Here is a 21,579-nt window from a genome sequence, read left to right as displayed (position 1 = left end):
TGGGTCTGATTGATATATAAAGCTGTGTGTCATCCGCATACAGTAGAAACTGCATGTTATGATTGTGGATGATGTCACCAAGGAGAAGCATGTACAGGGAAAAAAGGATGACCCCTGAGGAACAATAACGTGAATAGGTGCTGGGGACTATACTGAACCACCCATGCTCACTGAGAAACATCTGCCACATAGATATCACCTGGACCGGTCGAGGGCAAAGCCAGAGATCTTTGGTAATTTATACTTGCATAACTTTAAAAATATATATATTCATATGTAGTATTCATTTTTGTATATCTGTGTCCATATTGTCCATGCGTTTCAAGAGAATATACCATATGGTTCAAGAGAAAATAATGGAGAAAAAAAAAAACATTAATTATTTTTTGTAAATTATTTTTATTTAACCTTTATTTAACTAGGCAAGTCAGTTAAGAACAAATTCTTATTTACTAGTGAATTAACAATGGCAAAATAACTCTGCAACTCTTCCAACTATTGACTTTTTTCACAACTGCCAAAACATTTACAACAAAGACATAATGCTTTAGGTTGAGTATAGCCCACACAGATCTCCCCCACAGCACCTACCCGAGAGTGGCTCCAAACCCAGACAGGAAGATCACATCAGTGACTTTTATTTATTTTAAATTATTTAACCTTTATTTAACTAGGCAAGTCAATTAAGAACAAATTCTTATTTACAATGACAGCCAAGGAAAGTGTGTGTCTTTTGACACTATATAAATGAGTCATCTCACAGTGTTTGTCATTATACCCTGATGAAGACAGCTTGTCTGTCGAAACGTTGGACATAATATGTCTATGTCCTGGGAAATGTTCTTGTTACTTACAACCTCATGCTAATCACATTAGCCTATGTTAGCTCAACGTCCCGCAGGGGACACACAGATCCTGAAAAAGTTTTCAACAGGAAAAAACAAATAACGAGAGGCGCGCTACCTTTTCCTAAATCCCTGAACATCACCAACGGATGCTCCCCTAGGAAGCCAGTTCCAAAATAATGTGGTGAATAGAACAGGCTAGAAGCACCAAACAAAGAGAATACAGTGGTACGTTCCTAAATAAATTATACAAACCAGACTCTGGCGTTTGTGTTCTTATACTGTATAATATCAATAATGATTTTATATTAATAATAATAATGCCCTTTTGGAAATGTCTGTACCAAATAAATCTGTTCATTTGTGCGTGAAGCAATGGAGGGAAATGTCCCGACGTGGCGATGTCTCACAGGCACATCGTCACAGTTGTTCAAATGATATTGAACCCAGTCTGCACTACTGTATACTATGTCCATGACCTTGTACTCATTTCATCCACTATTAATGTTTTTCTTTGCTTACTAACATCTAACAATATTCACCCTGGGTTGCGTGTTCAGTTTCAGAAACAGGGGAAGGATGTTGAGAGGGTGAAGCAGAGACTGGCAGAGATAGCCAATTACGTGGACAAGGTAAAACCTCCACCTTCCCAATGCACAGGAGAGATCTATCATATGTTTCAAATAGAAATACCTCTGACAGCACATATTAATGTCATCCCAGGCTAATGTCAGTCTCTCACAACTGCTTTTAGTCCATCTAAAATGGTATCATATAGGATCCCAAGTCAACGTTTTGTCATGAATCTTGACCTGGAGTTAGAACTCAGTGATTTCCACCAGATGGGCCAGCTTCAAAGGCAAAATGTGCTATATTGTAAACATGCATGATTTTGGGGTCTTCATTTAAGGATAGGGTTATGCACTAGGGTTAGCAGTGTGGTTAAGGTTCGTTTTAGGTTTAAAATCAGATATTATAACTTTGGCTGTGTCAGCTAGTGACCACTCTGCAGAGCTACCTCCAGGGCAAGATTCCTGATAATAAATGCCAACCTGCTCCCAAGCCAGTCCCCGGCCATTTATCCATACTACCTTTTTATTTAAATAAAACAAATCAATATGTATTGTTTATATGGGAGAGATCCTAAGATGGTAGTACAACAATGCATCCTTCTACTCACTGCCCCTCAGTTCTACAGGGTCCTGAACATCCGCGTGGCCCTGGTGGGCCTGGAGGTATGGAGCGACTCTGATAAGTGTCCTGTCACTCAGGACCCCTTCAACACCCTGCATGAGTTCCTAGACTGGAGGAAAGTCAAACTGCTGCCTACAAAATCGCACGACAACGCTCAGCTCATCAGGTGGAGATTCTACAGTACACAATCTCATAAACAAATACCTGAAGCACACACTCAAAACGAAGTGACACAGGTACAGAAGTCATACAGCCCATACCGTTTCTGATTCGTATAGAAGCTTCAGTCGTTTGTGGGATTTGGGAAACAAATAGACTATGATAGGATTCTTAGTATGTATTTAACCCCTGAAGTCACCTTCTTTACCTCTCCTCAACCCCCTTCCCCCAGTGGGGTGTACTTCCAGGGTACCACCATTGGCATGGCTCCCATCATGAGCATGTGCACAGTGGAGCAGTCTGGAGGCATCGTCATGGTGAGCACAACCTCAACCTCACACTCAGCTCAACACTATCCAGAGACGGCGTGTGAAGAAAAGGTTTTTCACTGTTCATTGTTTTGTGAGGGCTGTCGGAGAAATGATGATTGTAAACACCAGGATATTCACATCCATGTACAATCACACACACACACACACACACACACACACACACACACACACACACACACACACACACACACACACACACACACAAACACAAACACAAACACACACACACACACACACACACACACACACACACACACACACACACACACACACAAACACAAACACAAACACAAAACACACACACACACACACACACACACACACACACACACACACACAACACACAAACACAAACACAAACACACACACACACACACACACACACACACACACACACACACACACACACACCATCCAAGGTTATTGGATGCTTTTTCATCATTGAACCACCCAGTCCCCAGTCTAGTTATAAATGTACGGGGATGTGGGTTTGAGGTAAGTCATTGTACACGGAGCTTAAACAAGACACATTAACATTTTCATGAGGAGTGATAAATTATTTGTGCCAGGCCATATACTAAATGTCAAAATAGAATGCCCTTTACTCACTACCACGCACAGCCCACACAGTTAAGTTATGCAATGAGCAAAAATGAACTGTGTTTCCGTCCCCACTGTATCACTTGATACGCGTACTAAATGGCCAGGCAGTTCCCTTCTCAGAGTCAGCCCAGACCATGCAGCTTCAACAAAGAGGTGTATTTCCCATTAATAGATATGTTTTCCTTCTGGCCAGGGTTGGCTGGTTATTTCCAGATGTTTGTCCTTCCCATTACTCACACATGGCGAAGGCTTGGAGCCGAATTAAAGAACCATGTGTTGAGTTATAGGGCCGAAGGACCAGATGAACCACTTTGTATTTCAACACATGTTATCAGCTCCAACCCCCTTTATTTGGTCCACGTGTAGGTTGGATTTCACAGTTTGTACATCGCTGGGTTTTTAAAACAAGTTTCGCCAGAAACGTTTATACGTCAACCACTGCGGGTTTGGCGTTAAATGTAAACTAATACAATCGTCATGTTTTGGGAGATAAAATATCCCCTGCATGTCTTGAAACTACTTCAGAAAGACCGTAAAACCCCTTCATGACCAAACTAACCCGGTTTTGTTCTCACCAATGTAGCCATCTTAGGGCTGCTTTGAAGGGTTGACTCTGACTGACTTCACCTACGTCAATCCACCCTCTTCAATTACAGTGCTTGTGAAGAGGCGCTCAGCCGTGATGCGAGCAGTATATCCACACCACATCCACGAGACCTCTCAAACATGACGAGGCTGGGAGGGACGTAGTTCTCATCCTTCCACGAACCCCCCAGGAAACTGGTCCCACCACGCAGCTCTGTAATCAGGGCAGAAATAGCTTTGCATTACATAGGGCCCTGACATACGACCCTCTGTAAAGGGAAAGCGCAGGAGTTTATTATGGACATAATAGTAGTCCTACAGTATGTACAGAGCAGTGTAAATCAGACGAGTTGTTAGGCTCTTTAGACTAGAGACCCACAGACAGTAGGGACTTATGGATTAAGAAAATGTCTGATTCAGAATCCTACTTGTTGTGTCGCATTGGATGACAGCATCCACGTAGGGGAAACATTATATGACTGAGACAAGTCTTTCTGCCTCCAGTATCCTCCAGTATATTCAGTGCTGTATGTGTGCGTGCATGTGTGTGTTTCAGTGTGTGTATACATAATTCATGGCTGTGGCTGTGGTTCACCTGGTGTACCTATCTAGGCCTGTGGAGTAGTGAAGACACACATCCACAGAGTGTGTCTGTGTGTGTAAAGCTCCATGGGCCGGGACCTTCATAATTTATACTGCTGTTGTGTTTGCTGCTGTGCACACTCGGCACTTAACTGTGCAGCAAGCTACAGCAGCCGGTCTTACCTTCACTTCTATTGTTCCCTTGTGTTCTTCTCTTTGTCTCTCCATGTCAATCAGTGTCTTTGCTGCACTTTCTTTCAGTCTTCATTCCAATCTCTCTGCATGCATGCATCTCTGCCTTTCTCTGTCCAGTAGCTTTCTGTTTGTCAAATTTTTACTAGGTTTTTCTCCATCACTTCTCCCCTCTCCCTATCTCTTTACACCTCCCTCCCCTCCCTGTACCCTCTCTCCTTCTGAAGGACAGTTGGCTAGCTTATATGTTCACTAAAATGTCATAATGCACCAAGTTTTTATTGCTTCCCAGCATCTGTCCCCGCCGGCAGTAGTGTGTGATTAGGGTTGGTTGGGGTTTGGTGAGGGAACAGCAGACAAACTGATCAGCTCCTATCCTCCATGAGCAGAATGTGTAATGAAATGTGGATCACTAGGCAGTTGGACCTAATGGAACCACTGTGAGTCAACCGAACTAAGACAGATATGTATTGAACTAAGGGATAATGGGCTCTAATGTACTACTGTACCTTGCAGCTCTTTACTCTATGCAACATCCATTATCTTCCAAACATCGATGGATATATCCACGGAACTCTAGGAACGAACATATCGTGCTGCTGCTTAATTATCCATGCTAGACATTATACAATGCAATGCTTTGTTGTGATGTTCTAATAATATAGAAAGGTGTTATCGCTTCAACTTTTTATCTCAGTTTCAAACCGAATGTGAACTTATGTTGTTTTTCCACTGTAGGACCATTCGGAAAATCCCCTGGGTGCAGCTGTGACTTTAGCACACGAGCTGGGGCATAACTTTGGCATGAACCACGACACCCCGGAGCGGGGGTGTGGCTGCAGGATGACAGTGGACCGTGGGGGCTGCATCATGACCCCCTCCACTGGGTGAGTGATGCCAATGGTCCAGTCCAACCATATGAATGGGTTATAAATACTGTGTTGTCTCATTGAGCAATTATTTTTTTAAACAGAGTCAAAGAGGATGGTGGGTCAGCACTATCAATTCCAGTCATTTTAGGAAAATATAGCTTTCAGTTTATCTGTACTGGCTGGAATTGAAATGGGGGTTACATCAACCTTGGCATTTTCAGATAGTCCCTTTTCTCTCATCAATGTGTAACAGTTTAACTTCGCCTCCCAAATCAACTGTACACTTTACGAGCATGCAAATTAAGTTCCCATTCATTCCTCAACTTTTCAGAATAAATTAGAAACGCAACGCAACGCGTTTTAACCTTCTGCTAATAGACCATTAAGACAAGATGAATGCCTTCACAGCTTGTACAGGGTTGATCGTTATCTCATGTAAACACTAGTTGCCTGTGTGTCCTTGTTAATGTGTGGATGGCCATGCATCTGGTTGAGGGCTGGGAACAACCCCTCAGCCTGAAGACAGAGAGGCTGCTCACAGATTCTCACCTGCCCCCAGCCTGGGATCTCATGATAACGCCTCGACTGATGGACCATCTGACTGTTTCTGTGTCAACAGTGGTCAGATAAGGTGTACCGTGTGCGTAATATGAGATTTCACCCTTGGTCTGATGACAATTAGTTTTATCTGATGCTGTGTCTGGGCGTGTAGACGGATGGATGTGTTTGGGATGGATTCCACCTCCGTTTGAGAGAGGGAAAGAAGAGGAAAAGAGTAGATAGACAGATGGGTGCCCAAGCAGTGGAGTCTGTTATTGCCATCGGAATTGAAAATTGAGAAAATTCAGCTGCATCCTGAGCAGTACAGTACATCCGAGGGCGCCTGTTCAGAACTGAGCTGCTGAGGATCATGGGTAGAATCTGAGGGGTGGGCGGCTGTCGGACACAGCTGATTCACAGCCTGTTTGACGACAGTCCCTCTGGCTCTGGGCTCTCTGTGTTTTCACTGGCCCAGGCTCTCGCTGTTGTCATTGGAGCCAGGCCATGAAAAACACGGTAACACTATTCTCAATTATGTGCTCATAAAACAACATAGCAACACACTGGAAGGAAACCAGCGCAGGGCTTGCAAGGGCATCCTTCGAAAATAAATGCCATCAGGTCTGTGAATAAGCGAAAGACCGTTATCCGCTTGTTGAAGTCAGCCAGAAAAAAATGATGACCTTTTACCCAAAAAAATAGCCGAAAAACTCTTCACCAGAATTGGCAGGGAGCTCATTCTGTTATACTAATGTGACATTAATTGAGAAAAAATCATGAAAAGTCATGAAATGAATTCACCTTTAGTGTATTCAGGGTATCTGTTAGTGTCAAAGGCCAGACGTTTTTATCTCAATATCAAATCATATCTGGCTATCAAATAAGAATCTTACTGTGATTGTTTTCAATTAAATTTGTTTGAAAAAATGTATATATAGCTTCTTAGAAAAGAGCTATTTCTAAAGAAATATTTTTTTCTAGGACTGTCTTGGAGTGGTCTGATTGGGGAGGAGAAAACGGAAAACTAGCTGTTATTGGCGATGTCTTGGTGATGTCACCAGGCAGGCCAAAATACCATCTCACCAAAACAGGCTGAAATTCCAGGCAATCTTTTCAAACAGGTCTTACACTAAAAGGGCATTATCATAATTTACACAGTATCATTCAAACCTCATAGTATGGATTTATAGACTGGGTATACAAAACATTGAGTACACCTGCTCTTTCAATGACATAGCCTATCCAGGTGAAAGCTATGATCCCTTATTGATGTCACCTGTTAAATCCTCTTCAATCAGTGTAGATGAAGGGGAGGAGACAGGTTAAAAATAAATCTTCTCCGGGATCGGTGTCCTTTCCATGGGACGGTTGAGCTAACGTAGGCTAATGCGTTTAGCATGAGTTTATAAGTAACAAGAAAAGTTCCCAGGACATAGACATATCTGATATTGGCAGAAAGCGTACATTCTTGTTAATCTAACTGCACTGTCCAATTTACAGTAGCTATTACAGTGAAAGAAGACCATGCTATTGTTTGAGGAGAGTGCACAGTTTTGAACATGAAATGTTATTAATAAACAAATTAGGCATATTTGGGCAGTCTTCATACAACATTTTGAACAGAAATGCAATGGTTTGCTGGATCAGTCTAAAACTTTGCACGTACACTGCTACCATCTAGTGGCTACACAATCTAAATTGCAGCCAGGCTGGAATAATACATTATGGCCTTTCTCTTGCATTTCAAAGATGAAAAAAATATAAAAGAACGGTTGTTTTTTCTTTGTATTATCTTTTACCAGATCTAATGTGTTATATTCTCCTACATTCCTTTCACATTTCCACAAACGTCAAAGTGTTTCCTCTCAAAGGGTACCAAGAATATGCATATCCTTGCTTCAGGCCCTGAGTTTCAGGCAGTTAGATTTGGGTATGTCATTTTAGGTGAAATTGGGAAAAAAAGGGGCAGATCCTTAACAGAAGGATTTTTAATCCTTGAGACAATTGAGGCATGGAATTTGTGTGTCATTCAGAAGGTGAATGGGCAAGACCAAATATGTAAGTGCCTTTGAATGGGGTATGGTACTGTAGTAGGTTCCAGGCCTACACCGGTTTTTGTCAAGAACTGCAATGCTGCTGGGTTTTTCACTCTCAACAGTTTCCTGTTTGTATCAAGAATGGTCCACCGCCCAAAGGACATCCAGCCAACTTGACACAACTGTGGAAAGCATTGGAGTCAACATGGGCCAGCATCCCTGTGGAACACTTTCGACCCCTTGTAGAGTCTATGCCACAACAAATTGATGCTGTTCTGAAGGCAAAGGTGGGGTGCAACTCAATAGGAAGGTGTTCCTAATGTTTGGTTATACTCAGTGTATATAAAACACAGGAAATCACGTTTTTGACTGCATTAGGCCTTTAAGTTAATTTTAGGAGTTCAGTAGGTCACAAATATATTCAGTTGCAACGACGGTCACTAGAATCTTCCCAATTTAATGAGTGATGAGTGACCACCAAGTTAGTGTAATCAAAACTGGTTATTCTTACACCCTGTTGTCAGGTATTGTATATTTGTTAACACCGTATGTGTGTTTGACACTCTGTAAGGCAGTACAGATAAGGAAATACTGTATTGCCATGTCTGTTTTTCTGAGGTGAAAACATTTCTACTCGAGAAACTCAGGGCTAAACCCCAGTTAAACTAGAACTCAGACAAAGCCCTGTTTTCAACAGAATGATGGATCAATGGGAACAATCCTACAATGTCCTCGGTTCACTTCAGCTGAAAAGCCCTGAGCAAACACAGAAATAAGGCATTGCAGTTCTGTGTGTTTATTGGTGTGTATGCTAAATATGTGCACAGTGTGTGTGTGTGTGTGTGTGTGTGTGTGTGTGTGTGTGTGTGTGTGTGTGTGTGTGTGTGTGTGTGTGTGTGTGTGTGTGTGTGTGTGTGTGTGTGTGTGTGTGTGTGTGTGTGTGTGTGTGTGTGTGTGTGTGTGTGTGTGTGTGTGTGTGTGTGTGTGTGTGTGTGTGTGTGTGTGCGTGCGTTCATTCGTTCACATATACACGTCAGCTGGATATGCAATACCTTATTTCAGCCAGTCAAACATATCCGCCTCCGGGCTGAATTAACAGTGGCTTGTTGACAAAACAAGTAATTTCAGAAGTCCAATCTGAAACTCACTTCCTCCTCACTGTTTTCTGCCTTCTTTGCCATAGTGCACACTGTCCAGTCCCTCAGTCCTGCTTCATCTTCAGAATGTGAGAAGCAGAGGAACAGGCAGGCAGCCAGTGACCCCTGTGTAGCTGCCTGGGTGTTGTGTCGGGACATTCTTTACTCAGACTTGCTAATGGAGTGGAGGACAGGCTGCATCTAAATGATGTGATTATCACTGACGCTGCCAACTATAATCAGGGGCTCAGAGAGAGATCCACTGAGACAGGTTTTTGCTAGGCTAGACAAGCGCTAAGTGGCCAGTGGCCGTTTATTTACTGCATTTGATTTGTAATAGAAGAGCAGAGGGAGGGAGAAAGAGATGGAGACAGAGAGATGTGGTGGGCTTAGTTGGGATATACAGTTACACGATCGTGTTTGCATAGTGTACATAAAGACGATCCCAAAGAAAGGTGGGCTCCTGATTTGAAGTATGTCAGATCTTCGAGTGAGAGAGCCGAGAAAGCCACAGGGTTGGTGGGGAATTTCCATGCTCGTGGATTGTGTCACTTGTGGCAGCACAAATAAGTTTTCTTTTGGGTAGTCCCAGTTAGGGGGCTGTATCAGATCCGTAGCACAGTGTATAACTGGGCTGCACACTCAAGATGAACTTCTGGAGAGGGGGAAATAACTACCAATGTCAAGGTAGGAAGGGGTTGAGGGAACATTGACTAATTATGGGCTTGGTTGACTGAGTTGTGCGTCAGCATTCGTCCGTGTCTGTGTGTGTGTCGCAGTTTACTTTTATGTTGCGGAGAGTCTCCTCACCCACCACCTCCACAGACAGCCATGCCAGCGTCCTATCCTCCTTGGTATTTACTCCGCCACTGAACCCAGTGGCTCCTTGTTTGACTTGACTAGACTGACAACAGTCTTCTGGGCCCCCTGATGAAGGCCAGATTCAGAGAAACGCTGTTGTTAGTCACCCGGGGTGGCAGCCCAAAATCTGCCTCAGCACAACATTGCCATCGCAGTGTGATTCTCCATGTGTGGCATGACCACGGAGGGTCCCAAATCCTCTATGTCAGAAGTCAATAGAGATTTACAAGGCCTTGTTGTCGCAGAGGAGGAGACATTGAGCACTGGCGACCTGAAAATGACTGCAGTGCAGATTGTTGTCCTTGCCCTCTCTACTTTCAGAGCGTTCCAAGGAAAAATGTAAATCAGTTCTGTGTAATTCCTCAGACCGGCTGACGAAAGAGCACATCAGATCATATCCATTTCCTCTTTCCCTCTGTGTGTCTGCCTGGCATTGAACTCCTGTTAGTAATAACCCAGGCTGTCGGCATCTGAGCCCCCCGGGAGTACAAAAGGTGCTGTCTGTCATCATTGCTCTAAGTAAGATATGAACACCCATTCATCTTATGAGCTATCAAGGCGTGATCAGAATATGAATGAGGTTGTGCCATCTAAGGGTTTTTTGAAGTACCTTATTTAGTTGTGAAATGACAGAAATGTCAATCAGGCCCTGCAGGATGACTAGGTTTGAGATACTCTACGACCATTATGTGGCGTCCGCCCCGACACCTCCTAGTTCTAATTAGATCTACATTGCTTGACTGCACTTGGAGAAAAGATGGGGATTTTAAGCTAATATTATCCACTGAAACGTATTGTAATATCATTTCCTGGACGGTGTAGCCGGCACATGGCATCAGCTGATAAAACAGTCACTGGGGTGAAGGGGGATCCAAATTCCACAACTGTATTAAAAGACTAGAGGGGACAAGAGAGCAGAGCCCACGCCTCTACCCAGGCCTGGTGGACCTGCTCTGGGTCCTCAGCTGGGGAGGAGATGATGGACAGTCTCAGGCTGGTCGGAGCAGATTGCTTTGTCTGCTAGTAGAGTTAAGCTTTCTCGGCCTGTGTTTTTTCCCAAAACAGATCATGGGGTTCCACCGCTCTGGTGTGTTATCAGCAGCAGGCATTCTATTTACGAGGGCCTGCTCAGTGGCCTGCTCACCCTAGCTTTGGTCCCTCCTAAAGAGCAGGGGTAAACACATCTAGAACCATAGCAAGTGGATTAGGGCACCAGACATGTTGACGTGGTGGTGGTCATCACTACTTCCAGGGAGATGTTGTAAGTGAGAGTTCAGTGTGTTTTTCCTCAGTGGTAAGAAGGAAGCACAATGTGTTTTCTGGCTGGTCCGCCTTACCTCTATGCCCCGAGCAGGCAAAAGAGTGAACTGATGTGTAACGGCGTTCTTCGTTTGTCGAAAGAGAGTCGGACCGAAATGCAGCGTGTTTGTTACTCATGATCTTTAATGAATGAAAACGAAACGATACATGAAATAACTCAATACAAAACAACAAACGGAACGTGAAACCTATTACAGCCTGTCTGGTGAAACTACACAGAGACAGGAACAATCACCCACAAAATACAAAGCGAAACCAGGCTACCTAAATACGGTTCCCAATCAGAGACAACGAGAATCACCTGACTCTGATTGAGAACCGCTTCAGGCAGCCAAGCCTATACAACACCCCTAATCAGCCGTAATCCCAATAATACAAAAACCCCAATACGAAATACAACAACATAAACCCATGTCACACCCTGGCCTGACCAAACATATAACGAAAACACAAAATACAATGACCAAGGCGTGACATGATGACAGTGCAACGTCCATAGAATTACAGCTGCCAAATCCCCCCTAGGCGGAGGCGAAGCATCACAGATCCCCCTCACAAACCAGATGCCAAGTTTTAGCTACAACTCGACTCTGTGTAATGTCCTGTTAAAGAAAGTGATTATGTCCAATGTCAAGGTTTATCTTCAAACCTTTTCTGGCCCACGCAATGACAAGTTTACCAACCTGGTCCACCCAGTGCCAAGAATCTCAGTCCTTTTAGTCCTCTGATTTATTGAAGCAGTCATGTCTGATGTCAGCTTCTCCACAATGCCATGCCAACTATCACCCTCCTGGCCATCTTGCTCGATCCACACCAGCCTCCTAGCTCGGTGCCAGCCCTTATCCTCATCTGTTGCTTTTAAGAAAGCTTTTCAAAATGTCGCCTGTCCAGAGCCAACTCCCCATCTTCACCTCTCACGATACCGCTCACTGTCAGATTGCAAGCTGACCCAAAACCTATTTTTTTGTGCCAGCCACCTGCCAATACCAGTCCCGTACACTGTATCATTAGCCAGCTTTACATACTGAAGGTAGACCTGCCTAGAGTCATACAGTATAGTTGTGTTGTAGGCCTATAAGTCTCTGGCTCAGCCCACTTGCTGCCATTTATAGTAGTGTAATTACAGATTTGTCACATTCAGTGTTCTGTCCTTTGGCTTTAGTCTCTTACTGTCAGAGTTGTCAGCGTGATGGAAGGGAGGTTAGAGGAGGACAGGGGTTGATAATGAGGTGAAGCAGCAGTGTGTATCCATCTCTCCTCCTGTGGTTAGTTGGTTGGTACATACAGTACACACTCTGGCATCACAGAAACCCCCAGGGAGGACAGCTGTTACAAACAGACATTTCTCTACATTTAGGATGTTTTTATTTCCGATTTTCTTACTTTCTTATGTAGACATACACAGACTGGTTAAAAGTCAAACAAGAATGTCAATGTACTGTATGTGCCACAAGCTTGGCTGCAGCTAAAGGTCTGATCATGTCTGATCATTATGTTTAAAATATGCTTCACCGCGTGGTATAAGTAGAATATGATGTTGTTGTTGAAGACACACAGACACGCACTAAGAGGCATGTGTAATTTCCCCATAGCCCTCCACTTCAGAAGACGGTTTCTTCAAACGGTCCAGATTACCCAAGATCCTCTGTGATTGAAGACTTAGGTCTGCCTGAGCGGCGGATACATATTTATGAACTAAGGGGCTTGCAGACCAAGCTGTGTCGCTTTGTTGTATTGCTTGTTTGTTTGTTTGTTTGTTTGTCTTTGTGCTTATGAAACTGTGTCGAACCGTTAAATATGTGCCAAGGCCTTATGAATGAATAAGCATGGTTGGGAAGGTTACTTTCTAAATGTAATCTGTTACAGTTACTAGTTACCTGTCTAAATTTATAATCAGTAATGTAACTTTTGGATTACCCAAACTCACTTTTGGTTTACTCAGAAGGAGACAAAAAAAAAAAAGGCCTCCCGGGTGGCGCAGTGGTCTAGGGCACTGCAGTGCTAGCTGTGCCACCAGAGACTCTGGTTCGCGCCCAGGCTCTGACGCAGCCGGCCGTCAGAGCCTGGGGAGGTCCGTGGGGCGACTCACAATTGGCCTAGCGTCATCCGGGTTAGGGAGGGTTTGGCCGGTAGATCCTTGTCTCATCGTGCACCAGCGACACCTGTGGCGGGCCAAGCGCAGTGCACGCTAACCAGGTCGCCAGGTGCACAGTGTTTCTTCTGACACATTGGCTGCCTTCCTGGTTGGATGCACGCTGCGGCTTGGTTGGGTTGTGTTTCGGGGGACCTTCGTCTCTCCCAAGCCCGTACGGGAGTTGTAGCGATGAGACAAGATAGTAACTACTAACAATTGGATACCACGAAATTGGGGGGAAAACTGGGTAAAATAAAAATAAAAATTAAAAAAAATAATAATAAAGAGGAAGACAAAAATTATCCAGCAAAAGCATTTGGTGTGTCATCATAGCGGTCTCTGACTTGTGGTCAGACTTGCGCAAGTGGAAGAAACTTTAACCAGCACATTTTTTATATGCTGAATTTAATGTCATTCAGAAAACAGAATTGTGTATCCTTTCTGAATTTAAAAGTAATCTAAGAAGTACATTTACTTATGAATTCACTTCTCCTAAATGTACTTTTAAAGCAAATTTGAAGTTGGAATTACATACATTTGGGAATGAATCAGATCATTCTTGAACGTAATATCCTGTTGGACTGTTTTATGGAAACTCTGACCTTGAACGCCAGGAACATTCTATATTGGTTGTGCCCATATCGAAGGATTGTGCACACAACTGGTTGAATGCAACACTTTGCACTCAACAAGTTGCCATTATCTTTGCCCCTCAGGTATCCATTTCCTACTGTGTTCAGCACCTGCAGTAAGAAGGACCTGGCAGCCAGTCTGGAGAAGGGAGTGGGGATGTGTCTGTACAACATGCCTGAGGTCAAGGTGCTCTACGGGGGACAGAAGTGTGGCAACGGATATGTGGAGGAGGGAGAGGAGTGTGACTGTGGAGAGCTGGAGGTACAGTAACATTCATCCACACAGAACACAGAGGAATTTTTTTTATATCATATTGTACAGTTTAAATACTAATTATGGAATTACTTGGATTTCTGCTTAGATTGGTCATACTATTTGATCTGATCTTCATCTAAGTCACAACAATAGACAAACACAGTGTGATTAAACTCATAACACACCAACAATTATACGTTTTCATGTCTTTATTGAACACACTGTGTAAACATTCACATTGCAGGGTCGGAAAAGTACGCGAACCCTTGGATTTAATAACAGGTTGACCCTCCTTTGGAAGCAATAACCTCAACCAAACGTTTTCTGTAGTTGCGGATCAGACCTTCACAATGGTCAGGAAGAATTTTGGACCATTCCTCTTTTTAAAAAACTGTTTCAGTTATTAAGCAATATTCTTGTGATGTCTGGTGTGAACTGCTCTCTTGAGGTCATGCCACTGCATCTCAATCGGGTTGAGGTCAGGACTCTCACTGGGACACTCCAGAAGGCGTATTTTCTTCCGTTGAAGCCATTCTGTTGTTGATTTACTTCTGTGTTTTGGGACGTTGTCCTGTTGCATCACCCAACGTCTGTTGACCTTCAATTGGTGGACAGAGCCTTACATTCTCCTGCAAAAAGCCTTGATAAACTTGGGAATTTATTATTCCATCGATGATAGCAAGCTGTCCAGGCCCTGAAGCAGGATAGCAGATGCAAACTATGATGCTCCCTCCACCATACTTTACAGTTGAGGTCTTGATGTTGGTGTGCTGTGCCTTTTTTTCTCCACACATTGTGTTGTGTGTTCCTCCCAAACAACTCAACTTTAGATTAATCTGTCCACAGAATATTATGCCAGTAGTGCTGTGGAACATCCAGGTGCTCTATTGCGAACTTCAGACATGCAGCAATGTTTTTTTTGGACAGCAGTGGCCTCTTCCGTGATGCCCTCCCATGAACACCATTATTGTTTAGTGTTTTACGTATCGTAGACTCGTCAACAGAGATGTTAGAATGTTCCAGAGATTTCTGTAAGTCTCCAATTGATGCTCTAGGATTCTTCTTAACCTCATTGAGCATTCTGCAGAGGACAACATACCTTCTCCCAAGGATAGGTAGACGAGAGGACAATTAAAGGGGAAGCAACAGGTTACCAAACAAAATGACTAAACAAACCAAGGATGCACTATCAAACCTGACATTACACACTGTTTTAAACATGAGATAATACAGTTTAGTGCTTTTACATCAAATTAAATGACAGAAACCCAGCTGTGCTAAAATACACATACAATGTAAATTACTCCAAAAATGAATGTATCACCTCTTGAGAGGACCCCTTGACCCAGTCACCTCTGCTCTATCAAAATAAGAGTCCTTTGTACAACTCCTTCAAAATAAAATGCCTGTGCATAATTTATGGTAACAACATCATTCTGCTACATTTGCGTACGTATAGTTGCATGCCATGCTGTCAACATTGTTATTTTGCCACAAAGACAAATACATTGATGTGTAAAACAACTCCATGCATAACACTACAAAACACTGGAGACCCTCAGCTATTTTCAGCCATTTACCCAGACCCCCCCTCTCCCTGTCAGCCTCCCATATGTGCCGAGCACTGCCCTGACACTGTGCCACAATGTCACATCCTGTTCGTTTACTCATTCATCAAGTGTGCCGTCCAGATTTGTGACAATCCTAATAAACAAGAGAGTAATCAGGGCGAGGTGGAGCTTTCTTTGTCTGTGCCATCAACACAACAGAGCACCACACTGACATGGCTGCCATGGGAACTGAAGCCAGTCCAAACCAGTCCAGACCCACATCTGGGGAACAGGTACTGGAGCAGTATTCAGCGTCACCACAGCAGCTGCTCTCACATCCCACAGAATATCAGAAATCCCTCTGGCACTGTGCTGAGGTGTTCGTCTTCAAACAGAACAGCAAGAAAGCTGGTCATGAACTGGATGTGGGTGTGTTTTTGTTTTCATTGTTGTCTTAAGGATGACAGAATGGTTAAGGATACCATTAGGGGGGTCTGATGAAGATGCATTTAATATGCACACAATAGAACTCTTTCAGCACTCCCATTCCATCATACACCCACATAACTCTGTGTATCCACTCCTCTCCGAGGTGACGAGCTCATTTACTGTGGCATCCATTGACTAAACTAATAAACAGAACATATCTGTGCTTTTGAGTCTACCCCAATGATACACACTGATGTCATTCGATCTAAAGTGTTTACAGATTTGTCAAGCAATGATGAGACCAGTGTCACCTTAATTACAGCATGAGGTATTTCCAATCATTAGTACGCTGTAATGCCAGCTGTGTAGTTTGGGTTGGCATACTACCGTTCCATTACCCCCCCCCCCCTCCCCGTGCCCCTCCGTGACCCGGTGATGTCACCACAGGCCCAGTTGGGGTTTCAACACCGTTCTGTACTCTGTCCTTTACTCCTTTAATCTCCTTTAATCTATCACATGAACCATCTACTTCTACTCTCTCTCCCTCTCTTAATCCCAGTTCATTTCTCACTCCATCACCTCTTGTCATTCCCTCTCCAGCAGCTATCTGTCTCTGTCTAACACCCCTTCATTCTCTTCATCTCATTCCCTGTGTGGGCTCCTTTTCCTTTTGTTGTGTTTCAGTGTTTGTCATCTCCAGCACTCAGGAGCCTCAAAGCCCCACCAACCTCACCTCACCACACCCCACCAACCTCACCTCACCACACCCCACCAACCTCACCTCACCACACCCCACCAACCTCACCTCACCACACCTCACCAACCTCACCTCACCACACCCCACCAACCTCACCTCACCACACCTCACCAACCTCACCTCACCACACCTCACCAACCTCACCTCACCACACCCCACCAACCTCACCTCACCACACCCCACCAACCTCACCACACCTCACCAACCTCACCTCACCACACCCCACCAACCTCACCTCACCACACCTCACCAACCTCACCTCACCACACCTCACCAACCTCACCTCACCACACCCCACCAACCTCACCTCACCACACCTCACCAACCTCACCTCACCACACCTCACCAACCTCACCTCACCACACCCCACCAACCTCACCTCACCACACCCCACCAACCACTCAACTACCTCTACAACATCCTTTCACTCGATTCACCTTCCATGAAATCTCAAACATTGTCCCCTTACCCTACCACACCCCCAACCTACAATACACCCTAAACTTGATCTGTGTCTCTCCACATCCACCCACCCATTGTATAGAATGCACATCAATAGACATTAAAACAGAATGCTGTTTTAACACCAGAGCGAACCAATTCCGAAACATATGAGCCCCGTACAGGGGCCGAAGATCTGTTTACCCTGACAGAGAATGGGCTCTCTCCTGTCTGTTTGCGCCGTGGTATTGTATCTCCAGGCTTTAGCTCACAGCGTTAAAGGGCTGTGCTGTGGGACTTGAGGACTGACGGTGCTCTGTCCGACCAGCTGACCTGGAAGACTGATCTGACACGGACACAGCAACGACAGCTGAGATTCGGGGTTCCAGACCGATAATGAGGTCCATTTGTTGTTTTGTGTCTCAGGAATGCATGAACCCCTGCTGCAATGCCACCACCTGCACCCTGAAGGGAGATGCCGTGTGTGCACACGGACAGTGCTGCGAGGACTGCAGGGTAAGACTGCTCTTTCTGTTTCTATCTTTCTTTCTCTCCCTCTCTCACAAATGTCTATTCCTCCCTCTCTCTCCGTCCCTCGCACTTTTGCTCTCTCGTGATGTCTCTTTCTCTCTCTTTCTCCCTCTTTCCTCCCTGTTGAAAGGATTTGTAAAAAATCAAATTCTCTGCTCCATTGACATGTTAAAAAAGCGAGAGTTTACAGTAAAAAGAAAATGTAGACTTTTAAATCAAGTTGTGTTGAAGCACAGGGCCCTCCAGAGTACAAAAAAAAAGATGACAAACATTTTCAATTTAGTTTGCCCTTCTGATTCCATTGTCATTGAGTTGTGGGTGTGTGGTTATTTGTCTGTCTATGTGTTCTCTCTGCAGCTGAAGCCTGCTGGCACACCGTGTAGAGAATCCAGTAACTCCTGTGATCTGCCAGAGTTCTGTACTGGTGCCAACCCCCACTGCCCTGCCAACGTGTACCTGCATGACGGGCACTCTTGCCACAAAGTGGACGGATACTGCTACAACGGCATCTGCCAGACCCACGAGCAGCAGTGCATCACACTATGGGGACCAGGTCAGTAGGGCGCCCCCCAGGGGACAGGAAGTCTTGATTGATTTTATTTTTTTGACAGTCTTCCATGTTTGGAGAGATCAAATGAATACATCTAACTTTCCTTAACATGTTTCTTGAAGTAGCTAAGGAACAATTAATCCTAGTTTATAAATCAGTTCAATGTCAAGGGAGAGAACATGCAGCACCTGGACAGAACAAGCTGACAGACATCATGTAAACAATCCTTTTGATGAAGACAGGTTCCTCCTCAGTTGACCTGTCTTAACATCTGGAGGTCAGCGGTTACCTTTGGCTCATGGGATGCTCTGTTACATCTCTGACTCATCACATCTCCCTCTTCCCCTCCCTCTCTCTCTCTCTCTCTCTCTCTCTTCCCTTCTCACTCCCCCCTCTTCTCTCACTCTCTTTCTATCTTCCACTCTCTCTTTCTCCTGCAGGAGCCAAACCTGCCCCGGGGATCTGCTTTGAGAGGGTCAACTCGGCAGGAGATCCTTACGGGAACTGTGGCAAGGACTCCAAAGGATTGTTTGCCAAATGTGAAGCCCGGTAAGACTTAGCAGCTGTTGTGATGTATGTCATGTCTATTGACCTTAAAAGCAAAAAGAGCTAGCTAGAAAGACCAAGGAATAAAACAATGTTGTTTATCTGAATTGGTATTATCAAGAGTGCCAATTGACAATCAGCATGGCACATTATATGGGAGAAATAGTCTAGGAAGGAACAATAATTAAAAACACAATTTGGAGATGATATAAGGCAAATTACAGTTTGAAGCATTCATGAACACTTTATACTATTCATGTCGGCTAATTGTTCTTGGATCTCTAATCAAGCATGTGTTAATTGATGTAATTGCGTTAATGACTGGAGGACTGAGGGAGTCATTAAGGTGAGACAAAGGCTGTCTAGTTGTCTTTCATCTTTGGTTACAATTACACACCATCTCTCACATGTCAGAGATTGTCAGTGTTTAACTTTATGCCTTGTCATTTGTGTGTGTGTGTGTGTGTGTGTGTGTGTGTGTGTGTGTGTGTGTGTGTGTGTGTGTGTGTGTGTGTGTGCGTGTGCGTGTGCGTGTGCGTGTGCGCATGAATATGTGGGTTGTTTTTTTTAACACAGAGACGCAAAGTGTGGTAAAATTCAGTGTCAAGGAGGGGCCAACCGGCCTGTGATTGGCACCAATGCCGTCTCCATAGAAACCAACATCCCTCTTCAGGAAGGAGGGAGAATCCTGTGTCGGGGGACGCACGTTTACCTGGGTGATGACATGCCTGACCCTGGACTGGTTCTGGCTGGCACCACGTGTGGAGAGGGCATGGTGAGGGTAGTAGGGCGCTGCACCTGTTATCAAGCAGAACTAGAGAGAGTCACCAGTGGTGAGGATGCTAATGCCAAGGCTTGTATTTAGCCCAATTCCAAACCAATCACTTACTGTCATCACTGGGATCATTTGAATTGGGTCTCAGAGAATGGAATAGATAGCAGTTCTCAGAAGATAGACCTTCCATTCAATAGCTAACATCACATTTAGAGTACTACAGTACTTCACATTTGATAAGTCATTTATTCAATAGGACTCTTTCTCTGTTCCATAGATGTGTCTAAATCGTCAGTGCCAGAATGTCAGTGTGTTTGGTGTGCACCAATGTTCAGGGAAGTGCAGCGAACGAGGGGTGAGTACTCCGTGTCGGAGGGTATCATTTTATGTTGCGTATCTACAATGTGGTGACTTATTTCCCTATGTTAGCTTAACACTGTTGTCATGTCAATATTATTAACGCATCACAGCATCTTGTTGACCTCAACATTGCCACACAGTAGAGTAGTACAGTAGGCCCTTTACTACACAGAGCGCCAATGTAGTTATCGTAGTTGTAGTTAACTCACTGCCCGTGAGTCATGGCAGCTACCCCGATGGTTTTACAATCAATCTTCATCTCTCCAGATGGTTTAAATCAATCCCATCTAATGGCATCATTTATGTTCTGCTTAAAGTGCCATCCATCATCTTTTGGCAAAGAGAAGGCAGGCCAAGCAGCAGGAGAAAATACTAGCAAGTAGCTATAGTCTGGAAGCATCAAACTGCACTAGTCAAAATGCTCACTGCTGTTCGAATAGGTATTAATACTGCGAGGAGAAGCCTTTTATGTTGGATTTACTTTGTTGTTTAGTTCTAGCACACAAGTCTTCCTGTTCAATGAATGAATTAATGAATGAATGAAAAGCAGGACCCTGGGCCAGATTTTCTTACTGGGACTTTTGAACCTCTGCATGGTTGCCCCACCTTTAACAGAGGTGAATATAAAACACAGACTCAAAGCTGGAGTAAGAAATGGCCCTAGTCTACCTTAATAATAATTGCTTCCTTTAAGTTTGATTTGACATTTAATTGGATGATGTATGATCCAGTCGTTCGTTAAGAACAGGTGGAACTAGGTGGTGATGACACCCCTATTACTAACTGCACATTAGTGTCTTTATTTATCTAAATTGAACATTATATATTGACTATATTCAGACCATAGAATTAGGAATTAGAATACTAGAATGGATGTGAACCTTCTTATGATGGTCCAAAGGTCAGCCATGTTGGTCAGAGTTGGATGTGAACCTTCTTATGATGGTCCAAAGGTCAGCCATGTTGGTCAGAGTTGGTCAACCTTGGTTTGACCGTGTCATAAGATATTGTTTAAAACAATGAATGTGAATAATTCATCTTCACTGTATGTGTGTTAGCTAGCTAGCCAGACATTTTAGAGGAATATTTCCATACATTTGTTTAATTAACTGCCAATATGCCAACATTCCATTCAATCAATGCTGTCGATCCACAGCCATACAAAGTCTCAAATCAGTTGATGATAGGACTTATATTTTAGGTTTACTATAATTCTATTACATCATTTCTGATACATCACATGCCAAACTTTTATTATCCTGCGTAAAAGCAGGAAATGCATCACCTATGCCTCAACTGCCGTTAATTGAAATTAGACTGGTTTTGGATTTCTCGCTGACCAAGATGGCTGCCATTTTCAC

The 21,579-nt window shown here is 44.0% G+C and overlaps 1 protein-coding gene across 2 annotated transcripts in view; it reads left to right on the top strand.

Annotated features, from left to right (window-relative positions):
• The window catches only part of LOC118400070 (disintegrin and metalloproteinase domain-containing protein 12-like), a 144,897-nt gene that overhangs the window by 108,101 nt on the left and 15,217 nt on the right, over positions 1-21,579 (top strand). For both annotated transcript variants that reach the window (XM_052476268.1, XM_052476264.1), the window contains exons 8-17: positions 1,406-1,477; positions 2,036-2,205; positions 2,431-2,515; positions 5,231-5,379; positions 14,108-14,285; positions 17,883-17,972; positions 18,345-18,540; positions 18,978-19,086; positions 19,660-19,858; positions 20,136-20,213. In XM_052476268.1, coding sequence (XP_052332228.1) covers positions 1,406-1,477; positions 2,036-2,205; positions 2,431-2,515; positions 5,231-5,379; positions 14,108-14,285; positions 17,883-17,972; positions 18,345-18,540; positions 18,978-19,086; positions 19,660-19,858; positions 20,136-20,213 — 1,326 coding nt within the window. The remainder of the gene's footprint in view (positions 1-1,405; positions 1,478-2,035; positions 2,206-2,430; positions 2,516-5,230; positions 5,380-14,107; positions 14,286-17,882; positions 17,973-18,344; positions 18,541-18,977; positions 19,087-19,659; positions 19,859-20,135; positions 20,214-21,579) is intronic.

This window comes from Oncorhynchus keta, chromosome 2 (genome assembly GCF_023373465.1).
Source record: "Oncorhynchus keta strain PuntledgeMale-10-30-2019 chromosome 2, Oket_V2, whole genome shotgun sequence".
NCBI classification, from domain to species: domain Eukaryota; kingdom Metazoa; phylum Chordata; class Actinopteri; order Salmoniformes; family Salmonidae; genus Oncorhynchus; species Oncorhynchus keta.
Note: the sequence above shows the minus strand (reverse complement) of the source record. Positions and strands in the feature narration are given on the sequence as shown.